Source organism: Gracilinanus agilis, chromosome 3, assembly GCF_016433145.1.
Source record: "Gracilinanus agilis isolate LMUSP501 chromosome 3, AgileGrace, whole genome shotgun sequence".
Lineage (NCBI taxonomy): Eukaryota > Metazoa > Chordata > Mammalia > Didelphimorphia > Didelphidae > Gracilinanus > Gracilinanus agilis.
The window spans coordinates 419,737,861-419,763,939 of NC_058132.1; the positions used below are offsets into that span (position 1 = coordinate 419,737,861).

Below are 26,079 nucleotides of genomic sequence, written 5' to 3' on the forward strand. Positions count from 1 at the left end.
CTGGGTGAAATACACAGGGGAATTCAGAATTCTGCGTAAACTAGAGAGGGCTGAAAACTGTTGGCCTATGCTAAGTATTTTTTTTACTGAATGTAAGTACTCATATTTTAAACTGTTATTTTAGTTTGATAAAATATTTGAAGGAGAATACTGGTGCTTAGTTTAGTGTAGTTTTTATTCATGCCATATAAATTATTGGTGGTTTGTTTTTTCTCACAATTTATTGAAGTGACTGATATTTGCATTTTAAATTTTTAGTTATCTTACTGTGTTTTATTGTTCTGTACTTCCTTTTTTTGAATTTTTCTGAGTTCACAATTTTTTCTAATTTTACCAAATGAATTTTATGAACTATAAAAAAAAAATCAGAAAATAGAATTGAGAAATCTTACAGGAAAAAAGCAAGGTTGATGGAAAACAAGATTATTAACTTTCATGATCTAAAAAAGGTTTCTCTGAAGAACCTGATACTTTCATATGTGATGCAGCTGCTTTCTTTATCACTCATATCCAGAGATGTAATGCAACCATCTCTAACTGGTTTATAAGATTCGATTAATAAATTTTCATAAGTACTCATTCTTCAAAAATTGGCAAATGCTACAAATCAGGGCTTTATTTATTTATTTATTTATTTATTTATTGTCTGGACCAGTGATTGGGCAAACTTTTTAAAGAGGGGGCCAAAGGAAAGGAAATGCTCATCTGTTGGTCTGTTTCTTTCTTTCTTTCTTTTTTTTTTAATCCTTACCTTCTGTCTTGGAGCCAATACTGTGTATTGGCTCCAAGGCAGAAGAGTGGTTAAAAGTAGGCAATGGGGGTCAAGTGACTTGCCCAGGGTCACACAGCTGGGAAATGTCTGAGTTCAGATTTGAACCTAGGACCTCCCGTCTCTAGGCCTGGCTCTCAATCCACTGAGCTACCCAACTGCCCCCATGTCAGTCTGTTTCTAAGGCAACTCTTTCAAAGTTTCATTGTATTGTATCCTACTCATTGTATTCATCATATTAGGAATAATGTCACATAGCCAGATAGAACATTTCAGGGAGGCTAAATCTGGTCCATGAGCTCTAGTTTGCCCATCACTGGTCTAGACTTAGGAAATAATGGAGAAAATATTAATAATGCTGATTAAACTTAAAAGTATTTGGTAAATACACCCCTAAATGCTAGTTGTTAAATATTTATAGTTCACCACTCCTATATCAAATTGTGTCTTACTGTTGTTTTTTATGTTATTAATAGAATACAATTTAAGCACACTGTAATGTTGCAAAATCTCATGGTAACATTATTCAGTTGCTCATTTTGGCCAGATGCAGCCCCCTGAAATGTTCTATCTGGCTGTGGGATATTATTCTTAATCTGACAAATACAATGAGTAGGATACAATACAATGAAACTTTGAAAGAGTTGCCTTAGAAACAGACTGAGAGATGAGCATTTCTTTTCCTTTGGCCCCCTCTTTAAAAAATTTGCCCATTTGCCCATCACTGTCTTAGACTATGCCTGGTTTAGTTCAAACTAGAAATTCAGGCTGAATGTTTCATTATGAAATTGATTATTAAATAACATTTAAAAAGAGAAAATGTCCTCAACGATTGCATGAAAAACAGAGATACAGCATTGGTTTAGTTGGGCACAGTTCCCCTTGCCTCTACATTTGTCATAATGGTCATCAGAAGGGTATATTGACTAGCATGACAGTGGGAAATTGATCAAACTGAGGAATGTTGACTACTTGATAAGTTGGGCTTTGACTACTGGAATGCTTCATTAATATTTCCAGCATGTAGTAGACACTTAAACTAAATTAGTCCCAAGGATAGTTTCAATCCTGTTTAGGGAAAACTAGCCTATTTGGAAGAGACTTTCTATTCTTCTTAGGTCAAGCATAGTGAATTTCTAGCTGAGCAGTGGAACCTGTTTTCTTGGGTTCTAACCAGATTAGTAGTAGTTCTGTTTCTAATGTAACCCACCTCTTGCTGGAAAGGTTATAAAAATTTTCTAGGGGACTTTCCCTACTTAAATGACCTGGTTAGTCACCAGTACTGGCCAATCCCATCTTCAAAGATGGAGAAAAGAAGCCTAGGGTAGATAACACTAGAGGAGTGAAAAAATGGAATAAAGGAATATCCAAATATCCCAGGCTTTGCTTCCTCCTTTTAGAAGGATTTCATCCTAAATCTTAACAATCAGGTCCATGGTAAGGTTGCTTACAGAGGCAGTTCACAGTGGATCATCCTATGTAAATTGGAGATGAAGATCAAGACCAGCACTTGGAACATTAAGACTACATTGCAGATGATGACTTTTGTAGCAGTTATTGACCCTCATCGTGTTGTCACCTTCCAACAGTTCCATCCTTTGGTTTCCATGACTTCTTTAAGGAGGGAGGTGAGAAGTGTTTTAACCTTTCTTGGAAGAAGACCTACCAATTAGAAAGACCTAGGCCATTTGATTAAGGTATATAAAGTCCTCTGAGAGGTTGGGACCTTGAGACCCATGGCTTAAGTACAGGAAATGGAATAAGGAAAAATTGGAGAAAGTCAGCTAGAACTATGTCTAAAAGCAGTCTACCCTTATTAGATAAGTCTTCCTGAAGGCTGGATTGAAGAAACTGTTGGACAAGAGAGCTTTCCTTTTTCCTAGAGAGCTATCAATTCACAATGAACACAGTCTCATTTGGGACAACCATACTTGCAAGTCATGTTGATGAAGTTGTCTCAAGAGTCCAGGCCAGCATTCATCAATATCCGTTACCTAAGGATGATATTAGAAATGGAAAATCCACTGAATGTGATGGCAGCAGACCCAAACCTAGACCTACTTTGCATTGAAATGGTTATGCTGCAATGTTGGAGATGGGTTTAGAAGGAAAGATATGTTTCATAAGAACTTTGATGGTTGCTGTGGTAGAAAACTGGACTAGCACTGTAATGCCATATCCTTAGGTATCAGTTGCAATAAGGGCAAATCAATTGCTCTTAAGTGAGAGAAGGGGTTCATATAATCATTTTGCCAGTAGGAGACAAGTTGAGGATCAGATGAGATCATGCTGTGTTGAGCTTTTGGAGGTAATTGTTTTGGTTGGTTCAATAAGTACTGTTGAGCATAATCAACTATCTCATCTTTAAGGATATCATATGTGCCCTGTGCCCACTGCAATATGACAACATTGTCTTAATGTCCTTATTGGAAATAGACCCACTGCCTAATTTTTGCCATTCTGGCAAGACCATCAACCTATTTGGCTAGGTCAGCAAAGAATATAGGATGTCTCTGGTAGGGTGCTATGTGTAAGGAAATGCATTAGCAGAATTCCTCTGTGAAATCTGATCCTTTGGTTAGTCTGTCCTTTCTTTCTTGGCTTCATACCACCTGCCAAGGCCTTACCCAGTAATCAGTGCGGATGATGATCTTATTTTTTTAGACATGCAACTTGCAGCTGAGCCCATGGGGAATATTTGCCAGGAACCCTGTCTTTCAGAAATTTTCCTCTTCCTGGATTGATATTGTATGTACTAAGGTTGATTACTTACAGATTGATAAATTACATAAAATTTTAATGATTGATACTTTTCAGGAGTCAAGTCTCTGTGGCCTAGGAGTAGAGTTTAGGTTATTGAGTATTAGGACTAGGATGCAACTTGTAAGGCATCTGGACTCATCTGGGTTCTCTTCATTCCCCAAAACTCCAGCCTGGGTGGCCTCTGCATTTTTTGCACATGAAAGAATGGTGGCTCATACCACCAGGGCCTTTTGACTTTTGACCATATCCTCCTGTCTGCACTTCACTGGATTCTTCTGGGCCATGTCCTTGATGGGCCTTGCCAGGATTTCTCCAGAAGCCTCTTGGTGGTCATCAGTGTTTCTCTACTTAGGCTTTTTGGATTTTTGCCTTTTTTTGTTTTGTGAAGGAATATCTACCTCACTGTCTTGGTATCCTGACCAGCTCACAAAAGACTTTGTCCCTCCTCTCCTGGCCTCTCTAGCTACTAAGGTTCTATAAACAGCAGGGCCTCTGGCCACTATGTCTCACATCTGGCATCATCAGCAGTATCAGCAGCCTCTTCTCCCCACTCCTGGGAGTTGTGTATGATCTTTTCTTTTTGAGCTTTTCCTTTCTCAGAAAGTCATGCTTCCAGGGGTCAGCTGGGCAGGTAGCTCAGTGGATTGAGAGCCAGGCCTAGAGATGGGAGATCCTAGGTTCAAATCTGTCCTCAAACACGCCCCAGCTGTGTGACCCTGGGCAAGTCACTTAACTCCTATTGCCTAGCCCTTATTGCTCTTCTGCCTTGGAACCAATGTACAGTATTGATTCCAAGAGAGAAGGTAAGGATTTAAAAAAAAAAAAAAAAAAAAAAGGAAGTTCTGCTTCCCCCAATGGAAACTAACTCTAGAAGCCAAGGCAAAAGTGATTCTTGCTCCAGAACTTAGTGGATTTGCTGTCTGGGGCCAGGTGTGGCCCACAGGACCTTGTCTGTGGTGTTGGTGAAGCACTACTCTGAAGCATTCCTCTGAAGCACCCCATTCAGTGCTCGCAGGACCAAAGATTTAGAGGGTAATATTTTTTTATGTTGCTCATATTGAATTGTGTCTATGTGGATCCTTATTCTAGAATCTCATGTCATCTCAAAACACTTTCCCTAACAGTGAGGGAAATGAGTGACAGATGAACCTGTCTCCTGCCAGGAGGAAGCCTTGAATGGGAAGTGCCATCAATATTACTGTAATTGTTATGTTTTAGTAGTCAGCTAAACCTTTCCTGTTGGACCTTGTATATAATGTAATAAACTCCAGGAGTTGAGAGTGAGCCCTTAGTCTGTGAGTGTTCCTAGCAGAGATCTCACAGGCACAGGTCAGGAGGAGTCTAGCTATTTCTGATTTGAGATTCCTATGCCAACTATGGAGTGCAGATATAAAGGGCAGGTGGGCTATTCTCTGTTTCAGGTGAGAGTGCTAAGGACTTTAAAGCCACCTAGTTTGGAGAGAATCATCTAAAAGTGATTTCCCTCTCATCCTCTTGATTCAAAGTTGGCTATTTTCTTTGTCCTGACCTTTATTACAAATAAAGGTTATTGTTTATTTTTTAAATTAAGATTAAGAAGATAATTATGTTCTGAAATTCCACATAAATAGTGAATACATGGTTACCCACAAACTTAGAAAAGCACTCTGGACAATTGCTATAAATCTCCAGATTAATGGATATTAAGTTGTATTGCCACATAAAATAAAACATAAAATTGACTAGAAACTTTCCCACTCTAGTTAGAAGTATCTTTCACTTCTGATTTCTCCTAGTTCTCAGGTCGAAGCATTTGCCAATTTTAAAAAGAGAACTTGCCCATAATTGGATACTGAGAAAATTTTCTCAGGGAAGGAAGCCATACACAATGGAAAATAGCCAGGTCAAGTTCTATCACTAGCCTAGGGACATGTGCTGAGGGAGGTTCAATGGACAGAGATGGAACAAGGACCACAAAATACTCAGTCCACATCTAGAGTCTTGGGAGAGTGGTATCACTGCTATCATCTGCTTATTTTTCCAGATCAGATGAAAAATAGAGTAAACCCAAAACATTCTTACCATTGAGTTAGGTTCCCATTTCTCATTCTCACTCCTACTCCTACTTTCTTTCTTTATACTGTATTTCCCTGACCTCAATGGATATCTATAGACAGTATATTTTTATTTTCCTTATGGTTATAGCTGTCAGCAATAGGAAGAGAATTTTCCCTGTGTGGTGAAAAATTTTCACACCAATTCAGTCTCCAAAGCTGTTAAACTGGAAAAAAACACAGAATTACTAAGTAGTCAGAAAACCCACTTTTTAATTAATGAGAAGGGGTGCGTGCATTAAAGTCCCCCCTCAACTCTGCTTGCTCTGGTCATGGAGCCCTGGGAGTCTCACCATTTGGATGAAAAACTCCAAAGAGCCACTAAAGTGGGAAGCTTAAATACCTTTCTAGGGGAACATGGGAACTAAGGATGAGAGGGATAGTTGATTGGCTTTACAATGGTAACAAAGAAAAATGAGGACTCCCAGACTGGAATAATAGTGAGGGGCTGATGCATTTACAATGGACACAAAAGAGAAAGATCCAACCTGAGGCTGGGCCACCTTGGTAAAGGACTTTGGCTTAAGGGGAGAAACCATTGGCACCAAAGAGAAACTTATTACCATTTGGAATTAGCCCTCCCCACCTAAACTACTTTAAGGTCTATTGTTAGTCTGAGAACTGCTGAAGTTGGACTTTCCCCTCAGGGAGAAACTCTCATGTGACAAGGTCCAACTTGGGGCTTTTACCTTTAAGCTAACTAAAAGGGGTGGGTCATTGAACCTTACTAAGCTACAAGTTTGGGAGCTTCTAGATTCCACACTGACAAAGCTAATGATAGGTTTATTGAGAGGTGGCCAATCTCACAATAAAGCCAGACTCTGGTCAAGATCAAAACCAGGGACCCCCAAAGCCTTAGGAGATAGCCTTTTTTATGCCAAGAAATCTGATGACACAGCTACAGAAAATACAATCAAAATTAAAATAGAATGGATGCAAAATGTTTCACATGGGCAGTGCTTAATTAATGAAGCAAGTGACAATTAAACTAGAAAGCATAAAAAAGATTACTATGGGTGGTAACTTATGTCTATTATTATAGCTGACCTTTCCAAGGTCTCTGCAATAATCAGTTAGGATCTTGGTGTTTTTGCTGATGATTGTGGTGTAATATTAGGAGTTAGCAATTGGCTGACTGATATTTGCACCCGAAGAGCTGACCTCCACTTCCTGTTTGACTGTCTTGTCATACACTGAAGAGCAGTCCTCCACCTCCTGTCTGACTGTCCTGAGGAATATGGTGGGCTAAATGGAAACTCTTGCATTATAGACAAGGTCAAAATGCCTGCAAACAAGATTTGATGCCACCCTAAACTATATTTTTCCTTAGCTAATATTTATAATTCTTATAAAACAAACTATTTTATTTGACTATTAACGCAAGACTAATGATTATGTTATCATAAAGGGGTTAGGGGTTTTACACACACCTAATGATATAGTACTTTTATTCTCTATATCAAATTTCTTAAGAACCAACTGTGCTGATCAGTGGAAGCCACTTCCTATCTCAGTGGGTTCAGAATTTTAGGACAGTAGGAACCCAGTTTCTGAATCAGGTCACCTGACCACCCAGATCTCCTTTATTGCCCTTTTCCCACTTGAGTCACAAAGTCATTTCAAACCAATCCTACACCAAATGGCCTGGACAGGGATTTACCTCAGGCCTATCTGGAGGTTCAGGCTTAGGACTGGAAATAAATGAGACATTTATATTATATTTCACATTTTAAAAAATTAAAACCCCTACTTTCTGTCTTAAAATCAATACTGTGTGTTAGTTTCAAGTCAGAAGAACCATTAAGGCTAGGCAATGGAGGTTAAGTAATTTGCCCAGGGTCACATATCTAGGAAGTGCATAAGGTAAAAATTGAACCCTGCCTCTATTTCCATTGCCACTTAGCTGCCCCCAAAGTCTTTAGGTTTTTTTAAACATTTAGCTTCTGTTTTAGAATTGACACTAAGTATCAGTTCCAAGGCAGAAAATTGGTGAGGGGGCCTGTGTTGGCAAACCTATGGCATGTATGCCAGAGGGGGCTGCTCTCCTCCCCTTCTCCTCTGAGCCTGAGGACATTTCTCACATGACCCACACCCCTTTGCCCAGCAGGAGATTGAGAGCAGGTCTTCCTTCCCCTGTCTGGGGTAAAGGGGTGGCTCACATTTAGTGTGGGGATACAGTTTTGGCACTTGGTTTGCTATCATTGGGCAGTGACTTTCCCAGAGTTAAATGCCTACAAAGTATCTGAGGCCTGATTTGAATCTGGGACCTCTCATCTCCAGGCCTGGCTCTCTATGCATTGAGCATCTTACGTGCCCCCAAACTGAGGCAAACAGCGTTAAGCAAATTGCTCAGGATCACATAACTAGTAAGTGTTTAAGGCCATATTTGAAATCAGGAATACATCTTCCTAACTCCAGGCCTGGCACTCTGTACACTGTGTCACATTTAACAACAGGAAGTATACAATAATAAAAGAATTTTCAGTAAAAGTATAGCTGTGTATTTTTTTGTGGGGGGGAGTAGCTCCTCTCACCTCTACGTTTTAGAATGATGAGACACCCACTCATAAGGATATTTTAATGTATACTGCCATAAGAACACCATAAAGGTTGAGGAGCCCCAAATATTAATCATCTGAATTTCATGCCCTTTATGACATTAATCCATGTAATTGGTTTGCTCCTCAGTCCCTTGGGCCAATTAAGTATTAAAAATGGTTTGCTTGCCTTCTTAAAGAAAAAACAACTAGTCTATGTAACAAGCATTTACCAGTCTTCTTAGCCCAGGCATACTGAATTTACAGCTGTGATATGGCTCCTACTACCATGTATCCCACTTAGATTAGTAGTAGTAGGTTGCTCTTTGTACAATTGTGGTTATATATATATATATATTTTATGCAGCCAGTTTAATATTACTGTATGGAATTATGCCTGTATCATGAAGTACTTTTCACTCTAGGTAGAACTGTTTCAAATATTAGCTTTGCTTTTGTTGTATATTCAGTCTGTGGAACCATGGGTAAGGACACATTTTTAGTTTTTAGAATAGAAAATGACCATTATTTACCATCTTCACTGAAGACAAAGAAAGGTGCATTATGCTTCTGACAGTGTTAAGCTGAATGAAGAAAACAGACTGATTACTTGATTGAGACTTTTATTTGAGAGTGTTAATCAGTCCCTTTTAGCTAACATATTTCTATATGTTATTAAATTTTAATCAAGAATTGTGTTATTAATAGTCTGCTTTTAAAGTTCCATTTCATAGAATAAATCCTACATAGAGGCTTTTTTCAGTTCTTCATGATATTGTTATAGTACATGTTTTGAAGAGTGATTTATGCATTTTAAAATTTACCATGTAAATTCAAACTAAAATAAGAATATGCACTCATTTTTTTTCCCCATTTTGATTTAGGTAATTAGGCTTCCTTCATTAATTTTGTTGTATTTTCACAATCCTTTTTTTATAATTTTTTTAAATCTCTAAATAGACAAGTACCATATAACCAAAGTTGTGCTGGAAGACTGCAATTTAGTAGAAGAATTTGAATATCAGAACTGTGCTGCTTGTATAAAGGTAGGAATAATATTTACTTCTTGGCGTATTTTAAAATTTTGTTGGTAGAATGAATGACACCTAAATATACTTGTCAGCTAATCAGTAAGCATTTAAGTGCAAATTTTAAAAGGTCCTGTGCTAGGAGATACAAAGACAAACAATCCCTGCCCTTAAGGAACTTACATTCTAGTTATGAGAGAAACATTTTTATATAGTTATATATTTTTTCACATATAAGCATATACAAAATAGATGCAAGATAACCTTGAAGAGGGAGAAGAAGAGGCACTTTCATTTCTAGGGTCATAGAAAGCCTGGATTGATCTCAATTTTAAAATGGAAACAAGGATTTCAAGAATAATAGGTGAGGGTACTGTGGATTTTAAAATATCCCAAAATACTAAGTATTATATTTCATAAAGTTTATTAATGATAATTAAAGTAAGAAGGCTATCTAACCTAGTCTGCTTGCAAGAGATGAGAGACAGAGACAGAGGGAGAGACAGAGGGAGAGAGAGAGAGGCAGAGCCTCAGAACTTATACAAACATGAAACGGGAACAAAAGGAAAAACATTCTAGGTAATACAGAAAGGAATTTGGGGTAATGTAGTTCAAGGTACAAAATCTCTAACTATACATACCCCCCTGTGATCCTTTGGGAGACCAGTCTCCCCAATGGATCATGAAAACATAATCAACTTAAAAATTGCAATAATTTTGGGATAAAAGGAAAATAAAGGAGAAAAAGAACAAAACCAATGATTACTACACTGACAAAAAGACCCCTTAAAATTATAATTTAAATTCTTAAGTCATTATATTCTCCAAAGATTGTATATGGGTTGTAACCAATTTTGATGGAGTCCATCCATCATTATGTATGTGACAATTAGCAAAGGCAAAAAGGAAGAAAATGCTGTATAAGCAACATGTGATGTCATTGAATGAGATGAGAAATCCTAGCATACATAAAAGTTATGGACTTTTTACAATAATATGTTCTTCAGTATAGTCATAGGGCAAAGGTAAAAAATAAAGAATCATTTAACAAAATAGTATTGATTAGATTTGATACATGAACTTGAAAAAAATTAAACCTTAAAGAAATCAGTAAATATACAGGCAGTTAAGTCCAAAAATCCTTTTTTTTTTCCCAATCCCAGTAGACTTGTTCACTATTACGAAGGGGAGAAACTGAAAATGGGTAATAAGCAATAAACTTCCAGATCTCTTTTAAGGTTCATTCCCTTCCCCCAGGACCATTATTCATTCAGATTTCTTTTATCACCGCTCTGAAGTTTCTCATATACCCACTGGGCAGAATTTCCACTCTGCATGTTGAGAGTATTTAAGACTTTCAAAACTTTGTCCAAATATTTCAGTTTGGTCTGTAGTTTAAGCAGCCCCCTGCAATTCTAGGCCAATACTGAAGTAACACTCTGGAATCTCTGCTGTAAATTCTCACATTAACAGATATTACTTTTAAGACTCTTAACAAGGTAAAATACTACTATTTTAAACCTTTCCTATTTCAGCTAAATCTGGGGAATAGCTCTCTTCTTTTCTAGGTTCTCTACTTACTTGCTCAGGGTAGAATTAGAATTTCCAGGGGAAATAAAATGGCCAGTTTTATATCTGCATTAGCAATATTTCTAAAAATCAGTGAAAATGATGAGAAACAGAATACTTATCTGGTTTCAGTAACTTCTTGGAGGTTCCTTCGGATTTCTTGTAGAGATGTCTTCTTAGAGAATCCTTCAGATTCTAGGCTGCAGGAAAGTCTTGTCCAGGCTTTGGCTTCTAAGAAAATAGTGCTCCAGGGGTTCTAAATAAATTCCTTTTTAACAAGCAGTCTAGCAAACTTAACCTTAATAAGTTCTTATCACTTCACCCACACTCCAGATCTGGGGTGATAAAATGCAGGGCATCCCTAGAAATTTCCCAGGTGGGGAACTCCTTTCTCTGATAGTGGTCATGTGCCAATGATTGTCAGAAAAATAGTGCTCACAAAATAAATGCCAAATCTGATTAGTTGTCTCCCCTTAAAAAGGGAAAATTAAAGGTAAACAAACTACTATATATATATATATATATATATATAATTTTTTTAAACCCTTAACTTCTGTGTATTGACTTATAGGTGGAAGATTGGTAAGGGTAGGCAATGGGGGTCAAGTGATTTGCCCAGGGTCACACAGCTGGGAAGTGTCTGAGGCCGGATTTGAACCTAGGACCTCCTGTCTCTAGGCCTGGCTCTCAATCCACTGAGCTACCCAGCTGCCCCCTAAACAAACTACTATAGAAAACAATCAGGATTCACTGGTCTTTAAAAAAACAAAAACTTATCTATTGTAATGATACAATAGATACTCTGGAAATTTACCTTAAAAACTCCCAAAATCAGGCTATAGTTCATGGTCTTTTTACTTCTCAAAAAGTAAAACCCATAAAGATTCCTCAAACCCCAAACCTAGGATTATTAAAGAAAAGCTTAAAATTACCTTTAAATCAGAATACCTATCCAATTCCCTTTTCTTTATCTTCTTGCTCTAATTTACCTGTCACTCCAAAATTGCCTTTCTCTCATCTGCACCCTACACTTTTCTTTGGCCTAAGACAAAAACAGCTTCTTAAGTGGAAATTTGTTGTTCAATTTAAAAACACTCAGTTTTTACTATTAACAGAAAGCCTTTTTCTGAATATTTCTTGTTCATTTACAACAATGCCACAACTAATCAGCACTGCATTTAAACAAATAGAAATAAACTTTCTGACTCTCTAGAACACACATGTTAACCAGAAAAACCTTTCCTCTAGAAATAAATAATAGTTTAACAGAAATGTGAAATTATAGCACTCAAATAAAAAAGTTAATACCTAAAATGCTTCTCATTACCAACATCATTAAAAATTAGCTTCTCTCGATTTACAATATTTCACACATTAACCACACCAAAATTGGGAAGAAAAGATTAGAATTTAAAGTTATGAATTCTGGACCTCCTTTTTCCTCCTACTGGATATTCCCATATTAAAATCACTAGGTCCTGCCTCTTCAGCTTTTGGGAAGAATTAACTGTTAACACAACTTTCAGACATTATTTACTATCATTTAAATCAAAAGCATTTAAAATTAGTAGCAAAGCTTCCACCTAAGAAATACATTAGATATACAATATAAGGAAAACCCCACAGAAAATTGAGAAGAAATCCAAAACTTAAGTTCTTAAGCTTTTATGAGAACAAATTTACAACCATTTAAACTTTAAGCCATGACATTTCAATTCATGAAGAAACTTTCTCTATTTTAATTGAATTAAAGCAGTTACCCAAAACTCCAATTGAACACTAAGACTCCCACACTCCAGCTCAGCTTCCCATTCAAAGTTTTCAGCCAACCTCTCCCGCCTCTGAACTACACTCTCCTTGCTCATAGCAGTAGAAATACTGCTACACACACACACACACACACACACACACACACACACACACACACACAGACACCTAGCCAAGTGCTGAGCTTGCAGTCAGGTTGAACTAGATTGTATTTTGACCAAAAAGAAAAACTGCTCAGAGTCTGAGTTAGGCAACTTTTACTATCCATGTGTACAACTATAGTTAAAAAAATCCCCCAGGCACTTTGTCCCTTTCACAATGGCCCTGTCAAGGATCCTGTGTCAGGATCTCAGAAACTGCAAATATTCTCTCCAAGGTTCCTTCAATGAAGCCCTGGGTCACCCAACAGCCTCCATCCTTGGCTCTGGGCCCTTGGCTTCTCTGCAACCACAGAAATCTGCTTAATCCTCCATAATTAGAGTGTGTCACGTTCTCAAATACAAGAGGCTAGTCCTTTTTTTGAGAGCACCCACTCTGTTAAGTGATTTCCCTAGGTGACCCTAATTGGGTCCTTGAAGGCACCTTTGCTGTCTGGAAGTCCCCTTAACAGGCAGCTTGAGCAGTGGGTAACTTTGAATCCAGATGCTCCCTCCAAAATGTTAAACTGAAAAAAAACAGCACAGAACTATTAAATAGTCAGAAAAACCACTCTTTAATTAAGAAAAGGGGCTCATTGCTTTCCTCAAGGCCTCCACACAGAGGTGCATGCTACACACCCACACAGAGTCCCAAGACTGGTTGCTCTGGTCACTGACCCCTGGGAACACCAACTATGCTAGATTGGACACTTGGAACTAATATACAGTATTGATTCTAAGATGTAAGTTAAGGGTTTTAAAAAAATAGTATAGAGGGAGAACAGGTCCAAGATAGAGCCTTGGGATGTACCCAGAGTCAGGGGATCTGATATGGATAATGATCCACAAAGGAGGCTAAAAATGAACAGAAGGATAATCAAGTAGAAAAATGTCATGGAAACCTCAGAGAGGAGAGGGTCTAGAAGAGAGAGTGATTAACAGTGTTAGATGCTGCAGTGGTTTTAAGGAAGATAAATATCAAGAATGACCATTAGATTTTGTATTTAAAAACATAACTTTTGAGAGAGTAGTTTTAGTTGAGTTTACAGTATCAGAAATCAGATTGCAGAGGTTTTAGAAGAGATGAAGAAGTAGATACAGTGGATATAGGGATCATTTTCTTTTCATTCTGAACTTCACAAACTTTTCTACTGACCCCATCTCCAAAAAGGAAATTTCCATATGAAATGGATCAGAAAAATGATTGATTATTTGTTCAACTGAATTTCTTATGTATAGCTTCTTTTAAAATATATCTAATAGAGAAAATACATACATATAATAAAATCAATATGTTTTAAAAAGAATTTCCTTTTGTTCTATACATATTCTGACATGTGTCAGTGACTCCTTTCTTTTTTAAAGAGGAAATACTATTGTTAGCTCTTCTTTACCCCAAATTCCTTGCTTCCTGTGAAAACAAATATGAAAAACTCAGTCCTTAGAACAAATAAGCATAGTTAAACCAAACATCCGTATGTTTGCCACATCTAAAATACATGTCTCCTTCTGTACTTTGAATCTTTCACTCCTTTGTTAGTAGGTGAGTAATTTAATTTATTACGGTTCTTCTTGTGGTTAATCAGTCTGCTGTGGTTAGTAAATATTGATTAGTGCTTACTATATGCTAGACCCTTTACTAAGCACGAGGATACAAAAAAAGGTAAAAGACAGTACCCCTTAACATGCTGCTCACGGTTTAACTGGAAGACAACATGGAAATAACTGTATACAAATAAGCTATATACAGAAGAAATTAAAAATAATAAAGAGAGAGGAACTAGAATTAAGGAATATCTGAAAAGATTTCTTTTAGAAGGTGAGATTTTAGCTAAGACTTGAAGAAATCAGGAGGCACAGATGAGAAGAGAGGATATTCCCTACATAGGAGGTGTTAAAAGGATTTTCTTAATCTCCCCTTCTGTCTCTTTAAGAGGCTAGAGAGCAGGGTTTCTAAGTAGATCAGAACTGACAGGAGTCAGTGAGCCAGAGCTGAAGATTCTGTTACCAGGGAGACCAGGACTGAGGAGAGGAAGTAGTGGGCCCTCTGACAGGAAGTTCGGGGGAGACAGTTGGTCATTGAGGAGATAAAGGAAGCAGCTGCTGAGGGAAAGGGGCTTTTTGTCTTTAGGATATCTAGAGAGCAGGAGGTCTGACTCAGGCAAAGGGCTGCTGGCAGTTGGTTGGTGACAGTTGTCTGTCTATTGTTTTAGTTAATATTTCACAGATTGAGTAGAGTTAGTGAATATTTATAGATAGAGTAGGTTAGATAGGCCTTGCGTGCCAGGCAGAAGAAAATGTCCTCAGAAGACAAAGGTAGTTTTAGGAAGTTTTAGGTAATATTAGGAATTTTAGATATATTTATAAGTATAAGCTTAATAATCTTTCTTTCCTCTTTTCTAAGAAATCTTTCTATCTGTACTTCTTTCTTAAATTAAACAAAGTTTTTATTAAAACTGCTTTCCTCACTCTGTCGAACTCCTTCATTTAACCCTTACAATACTTGGCGAGGAGCTAGGAGTTTGATTAACCTGTTAATCTACTATTCCTCACTTTTTATTATACTATCCCATCTTTTCAAGAATACATGGCAAAACGTAGAAGTGCAGGAAATTTTTATAGGCAATTCAATATGCTGCTAAAAATTATGGTACACATAGTGAAGGAGGAGATTCCAGCCTATTTCAAACAACTCCCATTCCCTGAAAGCATTGATGAACTGGCATAGCTCCCAGTTGCTGATTTTTTTCAGGCTGTTACCATTTTTGGAAGTATTTTTTTCTTATAGGATTACTTCAAATTTGCCAAATTTACCAAATAATTTACCTAGTTCTAAGAAGAAGAAACAACAGAAAGATAGCTTAATTGAGACTCGAGTTGCATACCTTGAAGATTGCATCTGTCAAATGGCCCAAATTATGGTTTAACTTACTGAAACTACGTCTTACTCTAATCAACCTGTCTCTCCTACTGTTCCTACTTCCTCCACCAACTCCATGACAGCTCAAGCATAAACCTAAGAGAAGGAAACAACAAGAAGTAATCGAGATACAAGTCTATTCCTCTTAAGAGGAGTACCAGCTTTTAATCCTAAAGAAGAGTTAAGTTACCATAAGACATCAAAACTCATTTACCCCTCAGGATATTGAGGGATTTAAGTGGAGCACCCCTCCTTTTGAGGATGATCCCATGGCTGTTATCAAAAAGCTAGAAAGCATATGTCAAAATTTTGATCCAACCTGGATTGATTTTGAACATGTTAGTGGAGTTGTTAACAAAAAAGGAGAAAGATAAGGTTATCTTGCTTGCTAGTGAGGCTTGGGGAAGGAGAGCAGTTAACTGGCCACTAAATGACTCCAAATGGGATTTTAACAATGAATCTGATTACAGTAGATTGTGTCAGGCTAGGGAGTCAGTACTCAAAGCCATGAGGGCATGTTCTGACAGACAGGGTAGCTGGACAAAGTTTGACAAACTCAGACAAAAAATGGGTGAAAATCCTTCCCAGTTCATGGATAAACTTATAGAACTGGGAGGAAGATATATAGATCTAAATTTGACCAGAGAAAGGGACATTAGACAATTGAAAAGACAATTTGTGAAAAATTGTTGTAGTGGTCAAGGACTATTTCAAAACCAGCTGTCCTAACTGGTCGAATATGGACCTTGATGAATTAAGGAGAGTGGCAGTATATGTGTATGATAGGTATGAAAAGAAAGATGAAGATGATAGTGATTTAGTGGAGGCATTAAGAGATAAAATTACTAAAAGGAAAACTTGAAAAAAGAGATACAAATTATGGGTGAGCTATGGCCACTTTGGGAGAATCTACACACAAAATACCAACGTGTTATTTATGCGGTAAAAGGGGACACTTAATGTTAAATTGCAGAAGCTGAACTCAAATATTCAATAATTTTAGAAAAAAATGGAAACTTTAGGAACAACTATTATAGGAATAACAACTGTTTTAGAAATAGCAACAACAGAAACAATTACAGAAATAACAATTACAGAAATTATGATAGAACCAATCGTCGAAATGAGGCAAATGACATGTAATATATCAGAAATGGGACTCATCCACACAATGGCAAAAATTTAAATCCTACTCAACGAGAAGAATCTCAGAGGTGTACACAAACCTTTGTGAAGGTCTGAGAGGGGAGAAAGGACTCTGGAATCAAAGATTGAAACATTTGCGATATAATTACACCAGTCATCACAGCCCATTCTCCCCCAAATCGCAGTGAACCACATGTGACATTAAAAGTAAGAAATACGTTATATGATTGACTTCTAGATACTGGGGCATCAAGATCTGTGCTGATGAATACGCATGATTCTAATTGCAATTCTGTTGGTTCTGTCAATGTTGTTGTGGGTGTCAGGAGCACCTCTGAAAGTCTCAAAGCTTTTACCATGAATGGTGTCTGTGGGACCTTTATCCATGGAACGTTTCTTCCTTCTAATGCCTAACTCCCCCATGAATTTATTGGGGAGAGATCTTTTGTGTTAATTAAGAGCCACAATAATATGCACTCAAGGTGGTCAGAACTACCTGAGGAATCTCTAAATTTGTTCCCTGTACTCTTTCTAGGTAGTCAGGAGGTCAGGATAAAATTCCCACCTTTGAAATACTAACAGATATACCTGAATCTCTCTGGGTTACATCTTTTTCTAATGTAGGCCTACTTGAATCAGCTGTTCCGGTTCAAATTAGAACAAAAGGTGACCCATCTCTTTCCATTCCTCAGAATCCATTATCAAAAGAGGCAATCGAGGGAATTACCCTAGTGATAAATTATTTTTTATGCATTTATTAATATTCATTTTTAACATGGTTACATGATTCATGCTCCTACTTTCCCCTTCACCCCCTGCTCTCCCCCCACCCATGGCCGATGCACATTTCCACTGGTTTTAACATGTGTCATCGATCAAGACCTATTTCCAAATTGTTGTTAGTTGCATTGGTGTGGTAGTTTCGAGTCTACATCCCCAATCATGTCCACCTCATCCCATGCGTTCAAGCAGTTGTTTTTCTTATATGTTTCTTCTCCTGCAGTCCTTCCTCTGAATGTGGGTAGCGTTCTTTACCATAAGTCCCTCAGAACTGTCCTGTGTCATTGCTTTCTGCTGGTACAGAAGTCCATTACATTCGATTTTAAATTCTTTAATTGAACAGAAAATAATAATCCCATTCAAATCAGAATACAGTGCACCAGTCTTGCCTATTAAAAAACTGAAATTAGACAAAAATGGAAAACCCTGTTCATCAATTTGCTCAAGATTTAAGGGCTGTTAATAATCTTCTCATCAAAACACACTCTGTTGTTCCAAATCCATCCACCATTATTTCCTCTATTCCTACCACTACTAAATATTTCACAGTAGTAGATTTCTGTTTTGCCTTTTTTTCCAGTACCCATCCATGAAGATTCCTGAAACATTTGCATTCACCTGGAAAGGATATGGTGTCATCTGCCTCAAGGTTACATAGAAAGTCCAACTTTATTTCCCCAAATTTTGATACAAGATTTGGCAAATATTGAGCTTAAGGAGAGCCATTTAATACACTTTGTGGATGTTTTGCTCTTGGCTTCACCAAGTGCTGCAACATGCCAAAAAGATAGCAAACATCTCCTGTTGGAATTATATAAGAGAGGATACAAGATCTCAGAGGCAAAGGTTCAGTGGTGTTTCCCAAAAGTGGAGTATTTAGGATTTATTTTAATTGATGGTGCCTGCTTCTTTTCCCCTAAGTGTGTCGAAGATATCTAAAAATTGAGTGCCCTATCCACTAAGAGACAGTTGAGAGCAATTTTGGGAACAACAGGATTTTGCAGGCAGTGGGTTCCTTGCTATGGGGGAATCACCAAACCAGAGAAAATATCTGGGATTGGGAGAGAGAGTATTTTATAGTTCAACGGACAGCAAGGTATAAGATATAAGAAAACCAGAAAACTAAGAATGAGGGGCGTTATGAAGGACTTTGAATGTCAGAGGATTTTGTATTTGATTCTGGAGTTAACCACTGGAGTTTATTGAGGAGAGAAGTGACATGGTCAGACATGCATTTTAGCAGATCTTTTGATAACTGAGTGGAGAATGGCCTTCAGTGGAGAGCGACTTGAGTGAAAGACATCAACCAGCTGATTATTGCAGTAGTTCAGGCATGAAATGGTAAGGGTTTTTACTAGGGTAGTGGTAATATTGGAAGAGAGAAAGGATTTTATTCTAGAAAGCATATTGACAAGCCTTTACAACAGATTAATTGGGGAGAGGAGTGCAGTAGCAATGAGAAAGAGAGAGTAAGGAATCAGAGATGGCATCATCATCCTCCCATTCTCAATTTTGATAGAGAAGTTAGGAAGAGTGCAGGTTTTGCAGGCAAAGTAGGAGTTCATTTTTGGACATGCTGAGTTGATATGTTTACTGAATTCCAGTTTTGATAGGAAGTTAAAGATGCAAGATTGAAGGTCAACAGAGAGGTTAGGACTGAAAAAGTAGATATGAAAATCATCAGTATAGAGATAATAATTTACAAGTAACAGTATATTTTTTTTCTCAAGGATTCTTTTTAATTTCTGGTTTGCTCTCAATCTCAAAGACATTCAAGCAGTTTTCTGTAATGATTTCTTGAAATTTAATATCTAGGCTTTTTTGTTGTTGTTGTTGTTTGTGACATCTGGTAGTGTAATGATTATTAAGCTATCTGCCCTCAATCTATTTCCTAGGTCAGTTATTTTGGCTGTGAGTGAATTTACATTTTCACTGTTGGACTTTTATTTCTTGAAGTTTCATGTAATTTGGTTAATTCTGATTTTCAAGTTATTTTCTCTGATAAGGTTTTGTGAGTCTTGTTCCAAGCTGTTAATTCTCTTTGTATATCTCTCTTCTCTAACTCTCATTTCTTTTCCCATTTTTCCTCTGCTGTTTCCATTTGGGTTTTTTTTAATTTATTTTTTAGCATTCTTTTCTTTTAAATTTTGAGTTTCAGATTCTGTTCTCTCCTCCCCTCCTCCCCTATCAATTGAGAAGGCAAACAATATATCATCAGTTATATATGTTAAATCATGTCAAACATATTTCCATGTTAGCTATATTACAAAAAAAAGAGTAAAGAAATTATATATCATTTTACATTCGTAGTTCATCTTTTCTCTCTCTGAAGGTTGAAATGAAAAATTTTCAGCCAGTCTGAAAGAAACTGAGAGGCAAACTCTAAGCCAATCATAGGTTTATTGAGAGAGACACCTAAGACAAGTAAATGAGAGGTCTCATCACTTATATACCTTAACGTAAGTGATAGGAGATATATTTTCTGATAATGACCTCATAGTCATAAGAGGTCCAAGGTCAACTCCCAGTCCTCTGGACAACATGCCCTAGATAGTAAAATGGATATGCCTTTTATGGTAATGGGGTGTACACTGTAATGATAGTTCCTCTTAGAGCACCTGTTCAGAGATCTATCTGAGAGAATACTCAGAGGGCATGGCCTTCTGGCCTTCCAGCCTTCAGGCTTTTCCTTTCTGCTTACTTTCTCACAAGTGAATCACACCCCTAGGGCGTACAACTACTGCAAAATGATGTTTGTTACAGAAACATGATTAAAACATGATTGTTACAGAAACAACAGCTAATAGAGAGTTACAGAGAAAACAGCGAAATACATTACATTCTGTTTGCTTAATAACCTTAAAAATATAATTACTGTAATTCTATTCATCACTAATTAATCATTACCCAAGATTAATCACTTTCTTTCACTAAGTACTGATTGATTCTAATTTCTGGGATCTTATATCTAAAGGGATAAGGGATTCTCATTCTCGTCAAGGTAAATAGCATTTTTCCTCATGAGCCCTTTGGAATTGTCTTGGATCATTGTATTGACTAGAAAAGTCAAATCTTTCACAGTTTTATAACCCTTTGGGCATAGTTTCAAATTGTCTTCCAGAATGCTTGAACTAGTTCACTGCTCCATTTCATTAACATATCTGTTTTTACTCCATCCTTTCCAGCATTTGTCATTTCTTATAGGTAAGAGGCGGTTCCTCAGAGTTGTGTTAATTTACATTTGTCTAATCAAAAGTGATTTAGAGTATTTTTTCATATGACTATAGTTTTGATTGCTTCTTCTGAAAACTGCTTGTTTATATCTTTGAGAAATAAAACCTTTATTAGAGAAACTTGCTACAAATTCTTTGATTTTATTTCATTGCCTGTGGTACTTTTTAGCAAAATATAGTTTCCATGATTATCTCTTTCAGCTGGGTCTATTTTTGCTTTTGCATTATCTGAAATCATGATTGCCAACCTTATGCATTTCATTTCAACTGAAACATAATAGACTCTCCTATCCTTTATTTAAACTCTGTCATGTCTTTCTGTCTCAAGTATGTCTCTTATATACAACATATTGTTGGATTGTAGTTTCCAATATATTTCATACTGCTTTTCCATTGTATGGATTAGCCCATCCCATTCATATTCACAGATATGAACACTGACTTTATATTTTCCTCTGATTATCCTCTCTCATTTATCCTGTACCTCCTAAAAATCTGTCTTGCTTCTGACCACTGGATTCCCCCAATCCTCCTTCCCTCCTACCTTTCCCTCACATCTATTTTTTTTTAACTCTTACCTTCCGTATTGGAGTCAATACTGTGTATTGCCTCCAAGGCAGAAGAGTGGTAAGGGCTAGGCAATGGGGGTTGAGTGACTTGCCCAGGGTCACACAGCTAGGAAATGTTTGAGGACAGATTTGAACTTGGGACCTCCCGTCTCTAGGCCTGGCTCTCAATCCAGTGAACTACCCAGCTGCCCCCCTCACATCTATTTCTTATTCCTTTCTTTTCCTTTCTCCCTCTTGGGTAAGATAGATTTCAATACGTGTGTGAGTGTGTGTGTGTGTGTGTGTGTGTGTGTGTACATTTGTGTGTGTATGTTTATAGTCTTCCCTCTTTGAACCAATTCCAATGAAAGTGAGGTTCAAGCATTGCCTGCCAATCCCCCTCCCATTTTCCCCTCCTGAATAAACACTCTTCTTTGTGCAACTCCTTTATGTGAGATAATTTAGTCCCTTCTATATATATAGAGAAAATTCTGTGATACAGAATTAGATTTTTTTTTTAACCCACAATATAGTGAAGCTGCGATAAATGAACTGTGATATAGCAAGGGACAACTATAGTTGAGTTATTCACAGTTGTTCATTGTCCGGTATTCCTGTTACTATGTACATTGTTCTTTTGGTTCCGCCTATTTCATTCTTGCTTCAGTTGATTAAGTCTTTCCAGGTTTTTCTGAGTTCTTCCTCCTCCTCATTTCTTATAGCACAATTGTATTTCATTACAATTGTGTATCTATTCAGCTGTTCTCTAATTGATGGGTATCCCCTCACTTTACATTTCTTTGACCTCATAAAAAAGAGCTGTTTTAAATATTTTTGAACATATAGGTCCTTCCCCTTTTTGTTTTTTTATCACTTTAAGATACAAACCTAGTGAGGATAATGCTGGATCAAAGGGTATGTCCTGTTTTATAGCTCTTTGAGTATAGGTCCAAATTGTTCTCTAGGATGATTGAATCATTTACCAACTCCCTCAACAGTACATTAGTGTCTCGATTTTTCTCCATCCCCTCCGAGTGTTGTCATTTCATTTTATGTCATAATAGCCAATCTGATAAGTCTGTGGTGGTACCTCAGAGTTATTTTAGTTTGCATTTCTCTAATTAATAGTGATTTAGAACTTTTTTTACATGACTCCAGAGAGTTTTAATTAGTCTTAGAACTGCCTGTGTATAGCCTTTGACCATTATCAATTGCAAAATGACTTGTATTCTTATATATTTGACTCATTTCTCTATGTATTTGAGAAATGAGGCCTTTATTACTAGAAAGATTTCTTATGAAAATTTTTGGCACCATTATGATTACTTTGTATTACCCTCCATCCTATTTCCCTCTATTTAGTTAACGACCACCACATCTTCTTGGGTTTTCTTTCAGGTGATTGGTTGAGTATTTCCATTTCTATTTTATCCTCTGATTCTAGATTATCAGGATTGTTTTCTTTGATAATTTCTTGAAAGATGATGTTTAAGCTCTTTTTTTGATCATAAATTTAAGTTCTTTTTTTTGATCATAGCTTTCTAGTAGTCCAATAATTCTTAGATTATCTCTCCTGGATTTATTTTCCAGGTCAGTTGTTTTCCCAATGAGATATTTCACATTCTCTTCCATTTTTGTTTTCATTCTTTTGACTTTCTTGATATTTAATGGAGTCATTAGCTTCCACTAGTCCAATTCTAATTTTTAAGGAATGATTTTCTTGAGTGAGCCTTTGTACCTTCTTTTCCATTTGACTAATTCTACTTTTTAAAAACTTCTTTTCCTAATGGAATTTTTGTAGTTTTTTTTTTTTCCCAATTTGGCTAATTCTGCCTAAGAAGTTCTTCTTTTCATTGCATTTTTGTATTTCTTTTTCTACTTGACCAATTCTGCTTTTAAGAAAGTTTGTTAGATTTTTTGTGCCTCTCTTACCAATTGTCCTATTCTGTTTTTTATAGTTTTAATTTCTTTAGTTTTTTTTGTGCCTCCTTTATCAAGCTATTGATTCTTTTTCATATTTTCCTGTGTCTTTTCCCAATTTTTCCTTTACTGCTCTTATTTGATTTTCAAAGTAATTTTGTCATGCTTTAAAAAACAAGCTCTTCAAGGAATTCTTATTAGATTTTTGTCCAATCTGCATTTTTAATTTTTAAATTACAATTAATATTATGTATTATACATATGTAATATATGATCAATATTATATGTAAATATAATTATAAAATAAAATAATAAAAAATCACATTTTAATTTGAGACTTTATTTGTAGATGGTTTCAAGTTATTGTCTTTGTCTGAATTTGTGTCTTGAACTTCCTTGTTTCTGTGGTAACTCTTTATGATTATGGGTTTTTTGTTTTGTTTTGTTTTTCTCATGGTTCCAGCCTCTATCTTTCTTTTTTTTAAAACATTTTCTCTTTTGTCTTTGAATTCATATAATTATGAATTCCAAGGTAGAGGAGTGACAAGGGTGAGGCAAGTAGGGTTAAATGACTTGCCCAAGGTCACACAGCTAGGATATATACAAGGCTAGATTTGAACCCAGGATTTCCCATCTCTAGGCCTGGCACTCTATCCACTGAGCCACCTAGGTTCCCCTAAATTATATTTAGACAGAATTGCTTTTGTTCAGTCATGTCTGACTCGCTGTATCTCTATTTGGGGTTTTCTTTGCCAAGATACTAGAATGGTTTGCCATTTCCTTCTCCAGTTCATTTTACAGATGAGGAACTAAAGCAAATAGGGTAAAGTGATTTGCCCAGATTCACATACCTAGTAAATGTGTGAGAGCAGATTTGAACTTAAGAAGAAGAGTCTTCCTGACTCCAAACCCAACACTCTATCCACTAGGCCACCTAGCTGCCCTTTTCAAGCCTATTTTTGTTAAATTCAGACTTTATGTTAAAGTTGGACTCTGCTCACCTCTCAGGTAGAAAGATGGAGCTGAGTGGGGTTGTTGGCCAGCCTCAGATTCTATGGCTAGATTTTGGGACCTTTAGGTTTTTGGTTCTTCCAGGGTTATGTGATTTGTTCTTGAAAGGTTCTGGTTATTGTACTTCTGTTATGTGCTTTGATTCTTACCCAGGAAAGGCCTCTGCTATCTTGTGGACAAAGGTATCACTAAATAGTGCCCAGTCCTGTGTTCAGTGCTAGCACAGGAGTCCTCTGAAATATCTGTCTGACCAAATGCTTTACCATTCACTGCAGCTGCCTCCTGACCCCATAACCAGTGCTATTTAACAGTTTCCTCAATACATGTTCCTGGCCATTCCCCATCTGAGTATGTGCAAAAAGACTTCTCTTTTGTTCCTTCTAAACTTTTCTAGGATGGAAAAAAGGAGATACCATGGCTTAAATGTTTTTTATCCTGCTCAGAAATTTATTTTAGGGCTTTAAAAAACGTTATTTAGGGGATAGTTTTGGGAAAGCTCAGCAGAAGTGCTTAATTCCCTCTGCTGTCTTTACTCTTTCACATTTATTTTATATTCTAGGTCTTTGCAGTGTCAAATCCTTTTACACTTTTTTAATTGATTCAGTAACCTATTTGGCACAGTGGCAATTCCAAACCTTTTTTTTTCTTTATAAAGCATCCTCATTACATTCCCTTCCTTATCCCCATTCTTTTAGCTGAGAACCTCACCTCTTGCTTCATAAAATTGATGTCATTCACCAAGAACTTCCTTGTGTCTCTTCTTGCTTGGCTCATGTTATACAGACATATTCCCCTTCTATTTCTTCCTTCACTCCTAAAAGGATCTCTTTCTCTTGTCAAAGCATCCCCTTTACATACAAAACCTTGATCCCACCTCCCCATTTTCTCCAGAAAGTTGCCTCTACCATCATCCCTATTCTCTCACTTAACTTCAGTCTGTCCCTTATTTGTTGCCTCTTTTGCTGCCTCCAAAAACATCAATGCCTTACTCACCTGTAAAAAACTTCACTTGTTCCAACCATTCTTGCCAACTATCATGTTTTATTTCTCCTCCCCTTCTTGGATAAACTCTTTAAGAAAAGAATCTATACCCTCCCTTACCAATCTTCCACCTATGAGACAATATACCAAAAAGTACAAGGGTTTAAAAAAAAAAAAAAGAATCTATAGTTGGTGCTTCCACTTCTTTTCTTCTCACTAAATTCTAAACCCTCTGAATTGTGGCTTCTGATCTCATAATTAAATTGAAACTACCCTCTCCAAATTTCCTAATGATATTGTAATTGCCAAACATAATAGATTTTTAGCAATCCTCATCATTTTTGGCCTCTCTTCTGCCTAGATCAGTCTTCTTGATACTCCTCTCTAGATTTTTGTGTCATTGCTTTCTCCTGGTTCTCCTCTTTTTTTTTCTCCTTTTCTACATCTTCATCTAAGACTTGACTAGTAACTGTGGGTTTCCTAGACTTCTCTGTAGTTGCCCATCTCTTTTCAGTCTGTTATCTCACTTGGTGATCTCATTGCCTTCCATTAATTTTGTCAGTTTTTCTCTTGAGCTCCATTTTTGCATCACCTGGTGCTTTTTAGTTAACTCGAACTGGATGTCCCATAGGCACCTCAAATTCAGTACATTCAAAAGAAAACTCATTGCTGTGAGCTCAAGGAAACCACCATTTGCTTAGTTACTTAGGTTTGCAGCTGCATTTTCATCCTTTACTCCTTACATACCTATACCACATAGTCAATATGTTATTAATTCTTGTGGTTTCTTCCTTCACTACATCTTTCATATGTATCTCTTGATCTTTATTCTTATATAGTAACCAACCTAGTCTTTCTTCTCTTGTTTGGACTTTGC

At 36.8% G+C, this 26,079-nt stretch overlaps 1 protein-coding gene across 1 annotated transcript in view; it reads left to right on the plus strand.

Moving 5' to 3' along the window:
• The window catches only part of TTC3 (tetratricopeptide repeat domain 3), a 169,419-nt gene continuing 143,340 nt past the window's right edge, over positions 1-26,079 (plus strand). The window contains exons 1-2 of the mRNA XM_044670285.1: positions 1-92; positions 9,123-9,208. Coding sequence (XP_044526220.1) covers positions 68-92; positions 9,123-9,208 — 111 coding nt within the window. The 5' untranslated portion in view covers positions 1-67. The remainder of the gene's footprint in view (positions 93-9,122; positions 9,209-26,079) is intronic.